General features: G+C 42.8%; 1 protein-coding gene across 1 annotated transcript in view; it reads right to left on the minus strand.

Moving 5' to 3' along the window:
• The window catches only part of PROX1 (prospero homeobox 1), a 99,857-nt gene that overhangs the window by 29,315 nt on the left and 54,675 nt on the right, over window positions 1–15,867 (minus strand). Inside the window, exon 4 of the mRNA XM_069768506.1 lies at window positions 6,316–6,510. Coding sequence (XP_069624607.1) covers window positions 6,316–6,510 — 195 coding nt within the window. The remainder of the gene's footprint in view (window positions 1–6,315; window positions 6,511–15,867) is intronic.

Below are 15,867 nucleotides of genomic sequence, written 5' to 3' on the forward strand. Positions count from 1 at the left end.
TTGCATCTAGTCCTCCCTTATAGTACAGCCTTGCATCTAGTCCTCCCTTATACTACAGCCTTGCATCTAGTCCTCCCTTATAGTACAGCCTTGCATCTAGTCCTCCGAGAGTACAGCCTTGCATCTAGTCCTCCCTGATAGTACAGCCTTGCATCTAGTCCTCCGAGAGTACAGCCTTGCATCTAGTCCTCACTGATAGTACAGCCTTGCATCTAGTCCTCCCTGATAGTACAGCCTTGCATCTAGTCCTCACTGATAGTATAGCCTTGCATCTAGTCCTCCCTGATAGTACAGCCTTGCATCTAGTCCTCCGAGAGTACAGCCTTGCATCTAGTCCTCACTGATAGTACAGCCTTGCATCTAGTCCTCCCTGATAGTACAGCCTTGCATCTAGTCCTCCCTGATAGTACAGCCTTGCATCGAGTCCTCCCTGATAGTACAGCCTTGCATCTAGTCCTCCCTGTCAGTACAGCCTTTCATCTAGTCCTCCCTTATAGTACAGCCTTGCATCTCGTCCTCCCTGATAGTACAGCCTTGCATCTAGTCCTCCCTGAGAGCATAGTCTTGAATCTAGTCCTCCCTGATAGTAAAGCCTTGCATCTAGTCCTCCCTGATAGTACAGCCTTGCATCTAGTCCTCCCTGAGAGCATAGTCTTAAATCTAGTCCTCCCTGATAGTATAGTCTTGAATCTAGTCCTCCCTGATAGTACAGCCTTGCATCTAGTCCTCCCTGAGACTTCAGCTTTGCAGCTAGTCCTCCCTGAGAGTTCAGCTTTGCATCTAGTCTTCCCTGAAAGTTCAGCTTTGCAGCTAGTCCTCCCTGAGAGTTCAGCTTTGCAGCTAGTCCTCCCTGAGAGTTTAGCTTTGCATCTAGTCCTTCCCTGAGAGTTCAGCTTTGCAGCTAGTCCTCCCTGAGAGTTCAGCTTTGCATCTAGTCTTCCCTGAGAGTTCAGCTTTGCACCTAGTCCTACCTGAGAGTTTAGCTTTGCATCTAGTCTTCCCTGAGAGTTCAGCTTTGCATCTAGTCTTCCCTGAGAGTTCAACTTTGCAGCTAGTCCTCCCTGAGAGTTCAGCTTTGCAGCTAGTCCTCCCTGAGAGTTTAGCTTTGCATCTAGTCTTCCCTGAGAGTTCAGCTTTGCAGCTAGTCCTCCCTGAGAGTTCAGCTTTGCATCTAGTCCTCCCTGAGAGTTCAGCTTTGCAGCTAGTCCTCCCTGAGAGTTTAGCTTTGCATCTAGTCTTCCCTGAGAGTTCAGCTTTGCATCTAGTCCTCCCTGAGAGTTCAGCTTTGCAGCTAGTCCTCCCTGAGAGTTTAGCTTTGCATCTAGTCCTCCCTGAGAGTTCAGCTTTGCAGCTAGTCCTCCCTGAGAGTTCATCTTTGCATCTAGTCCTCACTGAGAGTTCAGCTTTGCAGCTAGTCCTCCCTGAGAGTTCAGCTTTGCACCTAGGCCTCCCTGAGAGTTCAGCTTTGCAGCTAGGCCTCCCTGACATAACTGCGTTGCCCCTAAAACCCCCTGACTCATTTCATAGAGAGCAGACTTTCTTAAAATCCAAATTAATCCCAGACAACCTCTTAGCTAAAATGAGCAAATATATACCCAACAACAAGAAATATCTCCTTTTCGTCCTCTTCTATAAACGGAGAAACCGATTGATTTCTAAGCTGGACGCCAAATAAATCACCAGCAGCTGTTAGAAATGAGTCTGTACCCGGCCTATTGATAACCTTTTTTGTGTAATGAAGGAGATGTGAATGTCAGACAATAGACATCGCTGGCGCACACTGTCTTTGAACTTTCCTCATCTCTAAAGGACAATTAATTATAAGGGCCTTAAGGGTAGGTCACAGCAAGGGAAATGCTAGGGCCGTCCAAGCTTAGGCGGCCAGAAATCACAATGTATTTAACGTTTGTGCTTGTTGGTTAGAAGGGAAGCACCGACGCATCAGATAGAGGTGGGAAGGCGGAAAGCAGAAAGCAAAAGGTTTGTTTTGTACGGGACTGTTATTGCATAATTGTATTGTAAATGTGAAATCATCCGTGTACAAGACACAAGGCCGGAGCTTTTTTTTTTTTCCCCCCTCTTTTTACCCCTTCTCTGTCTTTCCGAAAGATCCACAGGGTAGGTTACAGCCAGAAATGGCTTCTCTGTGGCATATTAAAAAGGATGGTCTTTTCCCCAAATCATTTCACAGATGCAAAACAGGCCAACACAAAGCGTTTAGGCTTTTTCTCCTACATTAAATAGAGTAACTGATAAGGTCAGACATATGATACCTAAAGACATGAATCTGTGAACTCTTGAAGTCAAAGGACTGCTCTGTGCACAATCTTTCAAAGGAAAGAGATCACAGAGCTCCACTGAATCCCCTTTAAACTTTATGAAGCAGGAGGAGAGAAAGCTCTAAGTAGGGAAGCTTGACAGAAGAGCCTTGAACTATTTTCTGAAGGAAAGATGAGACCCTCCCTAGGCTGCCACAAAACATCTTTTTTTTCTAAAGCCTCTTCTGAACTTTGATATGTGCCAAGACACTGCTATTGAAAGCTGTATAATTATGTGCTATAGCCACTGTAGAAAATGCTTTGTTCACCTCAACAAAGAACAATAAGAAAAGTAAAGCAACATTACACTGTATCTTTTTCTTTAAGGATGTCGAAAAAAAAAAATAAAAAAGGGTCACGATACGGTAGAACTAATAGAGACGTTGAGTAAGGAGGTATAAAGTGGATCTCACACGGGGTTTCGAATCGGAGCCAATGACACACAGACAAAAAAAAAAAGACAAGAAGGAGACACAGGGGTAACGAGTGACGTTGAAACAAAAGACTACGGACCACTCTGCCCACTTCATTTACAGTGATCGGCGAACATCTACTGAACAATCAGGAAGAAATGCAATTATCCGACAGAAAAGCAATCTCGCCGACAAAGTGGTGACTCGGATGCGGCCTCTTTGTCTGCCTAGAGAGCGCTACAGGTGATATTACAAAGAAGTAATTTGAGTTTGATGAGGATATGTTATCAGACTTTGGATACCGGTGAGGACTATATACTAACTAAAACCTAAGCGGCCAACTTCAACTGCCCTGATAAAGCTATAATCGGCACTGATACTTTTACCTGTGTAAGATGCCCGATAATAAATTCGTGGGAATTTGTAACCGTCTGATGTTTTCCTCCCAGACTATAATACTGCCGCTCACTTTGCATGGCTTTTAAGTTGGCCAGACGCATTAGATAGCCGCCGGTCGAATGTTCGCTTAAGGCCGTGATCACACTTGCGAGAAACTCGCACGAGTCTCGCATCTCAATACCCGGCACTGCCGCCGTCACTCGGGACCGGAGTGTGCGGCTACATGTACTTCTATGCAGCTGAGCACTCCGGTCCAAGTGCCGGCGGCAGTGCTGCGTATTGAGATGCAAGACTTGTGCGAGTTTCTCGCAAGTGTGATCCCGGCCTAACAGACAATTATTTCACCCTGCTTTCCCAAATGCTCACGTTCAAGAGTTTTTTACTATGAGGCATGAAAAAGTTGCCTATAGGCAGCAGATTATCTCAGCCATTTAAATTACTTTTTTCCCGTGACATCGTCTGTCAGAGACTAGTTAGCTAGTCCCACTGAAATAGGTGGATTTGGCCGACTTTCATCTAACGTGTAGGAAGTCGTAGAGAAAACTCCACTACTGTAGAGAAGCTAGGAGGCCGGTTTTATTTAGACATGAAACATGGCCTATTCCCGGATGCGAGTATTGCAATCCGAGTACTGTCCATGTGTCATGGATCTGTGAAAACAGCCTAGAGGCCACTATACAGCTTAGGCTGGGGTCACACTTGGGTGTGCAATGCGAGAAACTCGCGCGAGTCTCTCTAATAAAGTCCCGGAACTTCCGCTGAAATACATGCAGCTAAGCGCTCTGGTCCTAAGTGCTGGCGGCAGTGACGGGTATTGATGCGAGAGACTTGCGCGAGTTTCTCGCATTGCACACGCAAGTGTGACCCCGGCCATAGACCCATTCCAATGTGACCTATTTGACATATCAGATCAGTCTGATTTACCCATTTTTTAATTTTTTTTTTTTATATATTTGTCCTCCAGAATATTCCTTTGGTAAATATATAAGCAAGCTACATCTACTTATTCCAACCCAAATGTCATTTGCTGTTTCTTATCAACACACGCTTAACATTTTATATGAAAAACGCACATTGAATCTTAATTGTTTCCCAAGTGAATTTTGCATTTCCTTCCGCTGGTGTCAAAATGTGAATGTGAGCAAAGAGCGAGTCATTTGAAATATTGGTCATCAACAAAGAATAATGCGAGGCATTGTATTCTTGTGCTGTGAGCACCTCTGGGCATTGGCCATAAGGCTACAGCTAAAAATGACAAGGCCAGAATCTTCTCCTGCATCTAATGTGACTTTGCTTTTAAGTGCCTGACGCAGGGCAAACTACGGGGAATGGCAAGTCAGCGACACAGTTTATGATGGGACAAGTTCACTGCTTAATCATGGCTGGTACTTAACCTATATCACAAGTGTAAGTGAAAGTCAAGTAGATTTGAAAAGCACGCTGGGGTACGAGAGCCGTATAAGGGGCACGCTGGTGATTTCAGAGGAAACAGCCTCATATCAGAGGTTTAATCACAGCCAAGGATCAGCAAAATGTGTCTGGAAGGAGCGGACGAGGCTAAATATGGCAAATGCTCGGTTTGCTAAAAAAACCTGCGGTATCCAATTTCATCGCTAGCTGATGAATTTTGTTCCTTCCAGCTGAAGGAAAGAGGAAGGTTAATGTCACATTCAGCAAGACTACATCGGCTGTAGTGCAAATGGTTAACACCAGAGATGAACCGGTTGCTTAACGCAACCCCTGTCCACGGTCCAGGTCAATGGTCTCTGGCCGTGGGCATGAGCTGCATGAATTTCCTTACCCTCCAGGATCCCAGGTTTGGCTTATGAATAGCTGGGCTGGTGAGACGTCACCTGTGAACCGCATTCATGATGGCCGGCGAATAAAATTCCGCATCCGGGAACCTGGGGGCTCAAGAAATTCGTGCAGCTCCTGTCTACAATCAGAGAGCACTGACCTGGACCGTTGATGTGGGAAGCGATCCACTCATCTCTAGTTAACACGGTTGACACCCAGCGACATATGAAATCAGGTGTGGGGTACACCATGTGAATAGCTTTTAAAATAAGCAAGTCTCACATTCTTATAGATGGATTTAGTGCATGGCTGTGTAGGCGCTTATCAAAATGATACTTTTTTGCAGAGATCTCATTTGTCAATCATGATAAATCTAGTGGAAAACCTATTTGCAAATCAGCCCGGAAGTGCACGGGGGAGTGTCAGTTCATTGGAAAGCGGCAGACGACGTGCGCCGACACGCCCTCGGTGCACTTCCAGCCTGATTTTCGTATGGGTTCTACATTAGATGTCTCCCGTGACTGGCACATCATCACATCTCTAAAAACAAAGTATAATTTATAGGGGGAGAAGAACACCTATGCAACAATAACACCACTTCCATATTGAACAAAGTGTATAATTTAGGACATCCTTAGTGAGGTGCTGTAGAACTACATTAGCAAATGTTCGATGCAATCAAGCAATGCCATGACATCCATGACATCTAAAATTAAGATGAAGTTGGCCCCCCAAAAAACAGTTAAACCAATTTTTGAATTTTTTTTTCCAAGAATAAAACAATTTTTTTTTATAAATATAATTTTATAACTATTCTAATAGTATTTTTCTTCTTTATATATTGGCTATTTATGAAGAGGTTGCAATTGTATGGAACCACAGGCACGGGTGACCAGGTTTTTTTTTCCTGACTACCTTTTATGAGTACCACCCAGAAGCTAACTTTCCTAGGTGGTGCATCCAAGTAGAGAGCTTGTTTTCATACTTTACTCCCAAGGAGCACTGCCTGTAATGCTCCATTCTCAGTCGGGGTCTTTATGGAAAACCAGTACTTTTTGGGAAACCTTGTAGCCTCAAAGGCATCACACTCAGCCAGCCAGACTCTGCTCTACACTGATGAGGGGCAAAGATCCAGAAACAGCTATCTTAGATGAGTTCCAAGTTTGGTCATGTTCCAAGACTCCTTGACTTTTTAGGGGAGGTACCTCCCCTGAGTGGTACTTGTGAGATAGTTTCTTTCATTCTGTATGAGAGCTCATTTGCATAAGGATCAGAAGAGATTGCAGTTTGGTGCCCAAGCAGTAACCTGGAGGGACTACAACTACAGATTCCCCTCCACCCAGAAGAGTACTTCTAGTAGACTGTTAAACCAAGAGTGATATTCGTACCTCAAAGTCATTGGCTTTGTTGTAGTGCATGTTCAGGGCCCGGTATAGCTCACAGTCGCGGGTGATGGACAGCTCTTCTGTGCTGGTTACACCATCATTAATGGCTTGCCTGGCATACTTCTCCATTTGGATGTAGTAGAACTCCCGGAAGTTGCTGAACCACTTGATGAGTTGAGAGGTAATGCATCTGTTAAACTGAAAGACAGGTGAGAAAAGGATGAGACATAAAAAACTACTGTAAAACCGCATGTCCATATAACACATGTGAGTTGCCGCGTACAGGTGTGATATGTTATGATACTAGAGATGAGCGAATCTTTGGAGATTTGAATTCACCAGCTTTGTAGAATTTTCCCCAAACATTGATTCCCAGTGAATCGATTTATGTGTAAATACCAAGTACTGCAAAACCTCCAATTGCCCTGAAAAGATGTAACACTCTGAGGTCTCCGAGGACTGTATCCAACCCCTTTCAGGCTCTTTAATGCAAGCAGAGCTTTGGTAATATCGAAATAACCTCACCCTGTATGCCGGTGGTAAACCGTTCTTCACTACTGTGCTGTCAAGCACTATCTGTACAGTTTTTTCAGTGCTTTATCACTTTCTCTCCATATCTCTTATGGCTAGCTGTGACATCCTCTCACTATCCAGATTCACCACAAAAAGGGTGCTACATCTCATGCTCCTGATGTAAACAGGCTGTGATAGTGCGTTCCGATCGGCTGTGCTATGCCAAGTGATATACTGGCACCAAGGTAATATACGGAAGTCCGCCCGGCTGTGCCTGAGGTCATATGAGTGTTCTCCAGCTAACGCAATATTCTTCTAGTAGCCACTTTAGTTGAAGCGCAAATTGGTCAAATCTGCAAATTCCTACAAAATTAAACACAAATTCGATTTGCAACAAATCGATTCACTCATTTCTACATGATACCAATTTATTACAATCTTGAGTTAACTGGTAAAAAAAAAGTATAGATTTTTTAACAATAGAGCCGAAAGATTTCCAGGACTTTGGTCCAGCGGCCACATGGGTAGTCCATGGTCACTGAACCAGAGAAATGAAAACCTCTCTGGTAACTAAAATCCCCAGGTCTTCTACTGATCAGTAGACCCCTATGATGTCATGTGTGTGTCATCCTTGGCCTACAGATCAGAAGAGGCGCTGGGGATGATGCAGGTGGCAGGAAGTTCGCAGGGGTCTGGTCCAGTGGCCAGACAAGAAAAATTGCAGGAAAAAGTGCAATAAAAATTCATGGGCTGGGTGATTCAATAACCAAGCGGAAAAGCTTCAGGGAAACTAAAATATATGCAAGTCAAGACATGGTGGCCTTATAGTTAGCACAGGCTTTTTGCATCTCTGGATCCGAATCCAATCTAGGATTCGTCTCTGGATTCAAATCCAATCTAGGGCTACATCAGTAGGAAGTTTATGTTCTCCCCATGTCCTCTGGTTTTCACCAAAAATGAACTGAAAGTTAAATTTGGAATTTAGGTTGTGAGCCTCAACGATTGATGACAATTTTTGCACAGTGTTATGGAATATGTTTTGGAGACATATTCTGACGGACCCCCGAGGATGGGTTACAGCTGCTCCCCATCCATACGATCGGATATCTGTTCTTCACAAGGGTAGACATTTCCTATAACGAAGTTGCATACTATACAAGATCATCCAATGGGAAACTCGACCTTGACTTATTTTGTATAAGAAAGAAATGAGAAGTAGCTTGGTGAACGGACAGCAGAGGCTAAAGTCAGTAAGACTCCTGGCTTCAGACAGCTTGGGCTTAATGGAAAACAATGCTCTACTACAACATTTATACGTGGGTATCCGTGACAAAGGCAGGCACATGTGGCATTGTTCGGGCTATTAATATAGCTTAGATCCCTCTGAAGTCAAGTAAACTATAATAAGAGTGTCATGCAGCCCCCTTCTGTTACTGGAGATAATACAAAGGTACAGCTGAGGCTTTGGAGAGCGTCGAAGGAGAAGCAAGGTTGGCTGCTCAGTCTTCTGCTCTAAAAAGGCAGTCATGTTTATCCTCCTAGGGTCTCTCGAGATACACTTTATATAGAAGGTAATCTCCAATGCACAATGAAAACATTTGGTAACACGAGCCTCTGTTACATCTGTGTGTTGGGATGGCACTGTTGGCACAGATAATAATCTCAATTGAACTTTAGTGGAATCTGTGCGAAGATGTCGTTTGTTGCCCTGTTTTCTCATTATGCTATTCCCATAAACTTCGCTAAGTTATTTGCTTTTATTACATCGAGAATGACAGGTCATTTTCGAAGCCTATCCGTACAGCAAAACTTCACTTAGGCAATGTTAAATGGGTTTCCCATGGAGGATGAAAATTATTTTGTAAAAGGGCTAAGACTGGTGTAAAATAAAAAATAACAATCCTCTGCAGCTTACGGAATCGTCTTTGTTCTCTTTCTGGTCCAACGTTTGCCCAAGCACTGTTTGAGGTAGGTCTCCACTGCTGTCAGTCACTGTCTGAACGGGCATTTCCCGTCATTTAGGTAATTGGGCCTGGGTATGCTTTGGAATGGGAGTTGTGGGAGTCAGTGTAAGCACTTTTTCCTTACAGTACCAGTGAAAGTCCTTGTAAAAATACATTTTTGACCCCAGACAATACCCTCCAAGAAAAATAAAGAGGTGGAACGAAAGTACAAAATTGAAGACTGAATGTACCCACAGCAATACAGCCTTAAATGGGCTGCCTCGTTTTGACCATCATGTGCCCTCTCGGGTCTTGCGGAACTGGTCCATTCATGTATTTATTTACCCAGAATACGAGATATACTTCATTTTTCATCCTCTGAATAAATTCATAACCAATTGCTGTTTGCTCAAGGGGCATCTGTGATAATTCAACCCCCCAATCAAGTGCGCATACAAACTCTGATTATTTAAAGTCAGAACATTATTTCATAAATCTGACAATTTTTTTTTTCTTTGAAAACTTTTGCCAATGCACATGGCCGCACCCTGATCAATGACAGCAAGAATGGCTACAGTAGAGGTGACCAATCTAAGGCAAATGATTATAGATAATAATTATAAATAGAGCATAATAAAAAAAAATGTTGTTATGCTCAAAAAGACTACCATCACAACATATACCTAGTCATCTTCCTAAATGTAATCTCATGAGTGGATAACTTGCTGGAGAGTGTGACTAAGGGGCTCCATGCACATTTAAAGCTGTTGCCTAAGGGTTCGGCGATCTTTCGGCTGCCGGATATCGGTCCGGACTCTTCCATAAACAGGAACAGTCGCTCCTGTGTTCTCTATGAGAGAACATCTTATCTCACATATTACAAAAGGATCAACAGACTTTCCTCCTTCCAACATCATCTGTCGGGGAGAACTGGGAGACCTCCATATATGTTAGACTGTTGGTGGAGACCGCTAATATTAGCGCATTCGACAAGCATTAGTCTAATCTGGAGCTTAATTGTTTCAACATAATTTTCATGAAATGCATTTTTCTTCCTTACTGTTAAAAGAAATGATCATGATATGTCGCTGGGATAAGACCCACTTTATAACTGAGCCTGGTTTGAAGATCTCTGTAAAACCAGATGGCCGGGAATAAAACAAAATAGGGAAAACGTAAAAAGGGTCACAGAGATAAATCAGTGTCGTGCCTCAGGATCAGTGAAGGTTCCAGAGGTTGGACCGCACCGATCAGAAAGTGTTGCAAGTCTTAGGTACAGTGGCATGCTAAGTTTTGGGCACCCCTGGTCAAAATTACTGTTATTGTGAAAAGTTAAGCAAGTTGAACATGAAATCATCTGCAAAAGGCCTGAAGTTAAAATTAGGCAAAAAAGGTTTGGGCACCCCGCATGGTTAGTGCCTAGTAGCACCCTATTTTTCAAGTATTACAGCTTGTAAATGCTTTTTGTAGACAGCCTAGAGTCTTTCAATTCGTGTTTGATGGATTTTCAACCATTCTTCTTTGGAAATTTCTTTCAGTTCTGTGCGATTCCTGGGTCATCTTGCATGCACAGCTATTTTGAGGTCTAGCCACAGATTTTCAATGATGTTCAGATCAGGGGACTGTGAGAGCCATTATAAAACCTTTAGTTTGCGCTTTTTGAGGCCGTCCAGTGTGAATTTTGATGTGTGTTTAGGATCATTATCCATTCGTATAAGCCATATTTTTTTCCACTTCAGCTTTTTTACAGATGGTGTTATGTTTGCATCAAGAATTAGTTGAAATTTAATTGAAACCATTCTTCCCTCTACCCGTGAAATGATCCCTGTGCCATTGGCTGCAACACAACCCCAAAGCATGATTGATCCACCTCCAGGCTGAATGGTTGGTGAGATATTCCTGAAATTCTCTGCCCTTTTTTCTCCTCCCATACCTTTGATCATTGTGGCCACAGAGTTCTACTTTAACCTCATCGGTCCACAGGACTTGTTTCTAAAATGCATCAGGCTTGTTTAGGTGTTCTTTTGCATACTTCTGACACTGAATTTTATGGTGAGGATGCAGGAGAAGTTTTCTTCTGATAAATCTTCCATGAAGGCCATATTTGTGCAGGAGTCTCTGAGCAGTAGAACAATGTACAACTCCAAAGTCTGCTATATCTTTCTGAAGGGCTTTTGCAGTCAACCGGGGGTTCTTATTTGCCTCTGTAGCAATGCTTCAGAGGCATCTCTCACTGAAATTTTGCTTGGTCTTCCAGACCTTATCTTGATCTCCACTTTTCCTATTAACTGCCATTTCTTAATTGCTGTACATTTTGACCTAGGAAAAGGGCAAGTTGAAAACGCTTTGCTATCTTCTTATAGCCTTCTCCTGCTTTGTGGCCTCCACCATTTTCATTTGCAGAGTGCTAGACAGTTGCTTAGAGGAACCTATGGCTGCTGTTTTTTGGCACAACAAAACCTAGGAGGCTAGGTTTTTATAAAGCTGGGGAATTTGCTTTACGTGACCCTTCCTAACGATGATAGTGAACAAGCCATAACCCTAACAGGATAACTAAGGTCTGAAACCTTGGTCAAAGTTATCTGAGCACACAAATGTCCAAGGGTGCACAAACTTTTGCATGGGCCCATTTCCTTTTTCGCAATTTGTAAAATGACAATATTTTTGCCTAAAATGCAAAGGAAATGTGTCATCTTTAACTTCAGACCTTTTAGAGATCATTTCATCTTCAACTTGCTTAACTGTTCGCAGTAACAGTAGTTTTGACCAGGGGTGTACAAAATTGTGTATGCCACTGTGTATATACTGTATTTCTACTTGATTTTATAGTGTGTGCAACAAAAACTTCGTCTCTCCTGTTTGCTCTCCTGTAACTTCGGAGCAGATGCCTTTATGTCTTTATTTCCACCTTAAATACAGATGTTCCTAGAAACACACAGACTCCCTGTTATGACAATACACCTCCAACAATGTCTTAATTAAACATAATCCCCAAAAATATGGGAATAATAACGCAGGGCTTCCAGTTTCTACATTCAAAAAAGTTATAGGCTATGTGCACACGCAAAAACGCTGCAGATCCACACAAGATCCGCATAAAAACCACGGCAAATCCGCGGCTGCGGATTCTGCCAGGAGATGCGGATTTTGCGCAGAAAATTCTGCACCACTTTTCCTACGTGTGCACATAGCCTTAGATCAAATGGGTTGTCCATATTTGGGGGCAATTTTTATTTTTTACTTATGTGCATTAAATAGAAAAAAAATTGCAATTGCTTTCAATAAAAAATGCTGCAGTATTTGCCTTCAATAGCCTCTCTGCGTTCCACTGTAGTATTGCTGGCTGCAGAATGAGTTATCTGAGAACCCATCAGTGATCCCACTATGTTGGTCTGACAGGGAAGTTTGTAACTCTTTTATCTGTGTTTTTCTGAGCTCCTCTCAGCTGATATATTACCATAGACCACATCAAAGGTGATGTGGAGGGGAAAAAAAGAGACTGTAAAAAAAACAAAAGTTGCAACATTTTGAACCTAAATTTTGAACCCAACTGTAAAAAAGATTTTGAGCTCCAAATATGTGCATTTAAGTAAAATAAATATATCCAAAGGTGAACAACACCTTTAAGTGGGAAGTCATTTAAGATTATAGTACAGAGGTTGTCCAGGACATTTTATTTTAACTGTGGGCCTAAAAACGAACAGGCGGGTTAGTTGCCAACTACCTGTCTGCTGTGCCTGGCATCAGCTCAGCGGTCACTGACCACTCCTGCAGACGATTCAGCTGTTCCACATCAACAGAGCAGCTCTTCCTCTTCCAGACTGTTCTGTTGAGGGGGTGGCACTGCCGATGTCATGCTGATTGACAGCCAGCCGGGAGCCGGCTATCAATCCGCACAACGTCAGCAGCCATTACACCAACAGAGCAGAGCAAGAGAGAAGCAGCAGCTCTGTCGACGTGACATCAAAGGAAGGTGGTCTCAGTCTACCACCCTACCCGTGCCCTCCGCTCCGCTGATGACCTCAGGTTAGCATCCTCAATAATCAGAACCTCCCACTCCCGTCTCCAAGACTTTACACGTGCTGCGCCGATTCTTTGGAATGCACTACCTAGGATAATACGATTAATCCCCAATCCCCACAGTTTTAAGCGTGCCCTAAAAACTCATTTGTTCAGACTGGCCTACCGCCTCAATGCATTAACCTAACGATCCCTGTGTGGCCTATATTAAAAAAAAAAAAAAATTAATTAACTGGTTCATGCAGCTTTACATGAACACCCAAGCCTTACACTATGGCTGGTCCGAATAACTATAGCAATTGTTACCATCCACCTCTCGTGTCTCCCCTTTTCCTCATAGTTTGTAAGCTTACGAGCAGGGCCCTCACTCCTCTTGGTATCTGTTTTGAACTGTATTTCTGTTATGCTGTAATGTCTATTGTATGTACAAGTCCCCTCTATAATTTGTAAAGCGCTGCGGAATATGTTGGCGCTATATAAATAAAAATTATTATTATATTATTATTATAAGGTGCAGAATTGCTTGCAGGAGCAGTCTGTGATCACTGGAACAGCAAAGATCGACATCGGGCACAACTACTGGTCTAGTTTTTAGGCACATTGTAAAAAAAAAAGTTTAGGATAACTAATTTAAGGCTTCTTGTTACAATGTAAATTCATTTTGGATCCATTTTTTTCATATTCCAAATCCCAAAATAATTTCTAAAAGTTAAAGGGAATCCGTGAGCATGTTTTTTTTTTTTGCTATGTAATCCGACAGCAGCATGATGTAAAGGCAGAGAGCCCGATTGTAGCAATATATCACTTAGTTTTCTGCGTGCAGCAGTTGTGGGAGAATCACAGTTTTCTCTGCTGCATATCTAGCAGTGCTCAGAATGTTGAGCCCTATATAACCCCGCCCGCACCCCTGATTGGCAGCTTTTTTTGTGTACACTGTATAGTGACAGAAAGCAGCAGTGGTGGGAGTGGGGTTGGACCAGGAAACAGGAGACACCTAGTCCTGGCAGTGATAATCTCCTGCTGATAAACCACTGATTTTACCGAAACAGCAAAATACAGCCTAGTAAGTGACACATCATACTGTTCTCAGATTAAACAGCAAAAACCTGCTGTCAGAATCCTTTTAATGAGAAAAATATAATAAATAAATAATATAAAAATATAGCTTTTCTTTATATAGACTTGTTACAGTGAATGGGGCCAAAATTGGGGCCCGTAGATTAAAGTTTCACACCGGAAATTTCCAAACTTTTTCTAAGCGGTTGATGTTATAATAGGGGACAGATATTCTTTAGGAGCAGGGTGACTTGAAGTTTAGCTTAAATTTCCCCTTTAAACAACAGATGAGACCCTCGCTTGCCAAGCCAAAGCCAATAAACCCATAGCTTTAAATCATGCAAGCTGATATGTAAACCCCCCCCTGCCTTTTGTCATCGCAAGCATTCACTCTGCCCCCCCCCCACTAAGCTCCAGGAAGACGTGTACATTAATCAAAAATCAACAAAGAACACTTATCCGACACCGCCATGAGGACATCCAGGCCTCCATCAAGATGACAGCTAAAGTGTGCATTGGGGCTGTAATTACTGCGCAGAAAGTTGTTCCTATGTTAACAGAGATAATGAAGTGAATGAAAATTCGTGGCAGGGAATCTGAGGAAACAGAAGCAGGGAGACTGGTGTTTGTCCCAAAAGGCCATCTTGCATCATAATTGCCGTGCAGTTGCAAGGGTCCTTACAGATAATTGACCAGAAAATGATTAAGTCATCATCAAATCGCTTCTGCTTGCGAGAGTTCAAACATGTACTTAACCTATCCAAGAATTATATTTTCGCCGTGTGTGTGTCTGTTCTGTCTCCAGTCAGCCTTGCGGGGGGGAAACCTGATTAAAAAGACAACTGTAGGACCCCCCGGTTATCTGATCTTCTGGTAGCCGATCTCAATACAACTTAAACCCATTACCATTCGCTGAACTTGGAGTTCTTTCCATTTTATCCGCGCAGTAAAATGCGCCGTCCAAATTTCCAGACATTGAGATAACGACGACAGGCCCCCGTGACGGCTTTTTTTTTTTTTTTTTAAAGAAGAAACAAAATGATAGCGGTCCGTGCACTGGGGAGTGAAAATTGCTTTGACGTGGAGATTAGGCTCCGGTATTGTTATAAGACATTGTTTCACATGGACTGGAGTACTGTAGGGGGGCGGAAGAAAAAATAAAAAAAAGTTTTTTGTTTTTTTTTCCTTTTTAGAATGGCCATGAATGACCTAATGAGGGCGAGAAAAAGAGAGCACGCACGCCATCGTTTAAGCAACGGGGCATGTGGGGAGATTTAGAGCTTTTTTTTTGTGGTGTGCCAGGGTAAAGAATGAACAAAAACAACAGAAGAATATAAAAAAAAAAAACATGGAGGAAAAAAGAGCAAAAAGAGAACAGCTGAGAGAAGAACGCCGGCCTTCTGGGTGAGGGTTCATTTTTTCTTCATCCATATTGTCAGAAAGCGGGTTTAGGATTGTGATGACCTGAAAAGCCCCCCTGATACAGTCATAAGGTCCAGGGCATGGGGGATTTATCCGACAGGTGGAAACAAGAGTGTGTAAATGAGCAAGCAAATAAGGGGCAAAGGGGTCTGGCTGGGAATTTGGGATCTGCATAGTGAAGTAGAGCGAATGAATGTTGGCCCAAACCCTCAATTCTGTGACGTTTTCCTACCCTCTTATGTCTCAGCACTGAGAATAATACAGTTTTTTTCAAGAAGATTTTTTAATACTTTTTTGTGCTCGCTGTCATAATCATTGGGATCATTATTAGGCACAGGACTCTCGACGCACCTAAAAAGTAATCTTACTCCAATTTAATACCCCAATCTATTAATGGTTAAGGTCCTTTATTCCCTGTAAATCAAATTAACTGTATAAATGAATGTTCCCCCAACTAATGCCTTTGGGGTTCTCGACCCACAGTTTGATAGGGCATGTGCTGCCCGTGTGAAAGGATGGGACATCCAGGCGAGGTGATGGTTCGGGCTTAGAAGTGAAAACAAAATAGGGATGGTCATAAGTGACCTAATGCAGATTTAAG

Source organism: Ranitomeya imitator, chromosome 5 (genome assembly GCF_032444005.1).
Source record: "Ranitomeya imitator isolate aRanImi1 chromosome 5, aRanImi1.pri, whole genome shotgun sequence".
Taxonomy (NCBI): Eukaryota; Metazoa; Chordata; class Amphibia; order Anura; family Dendrobatidae; genus Ranitomeya; species Ranitomeya imitator.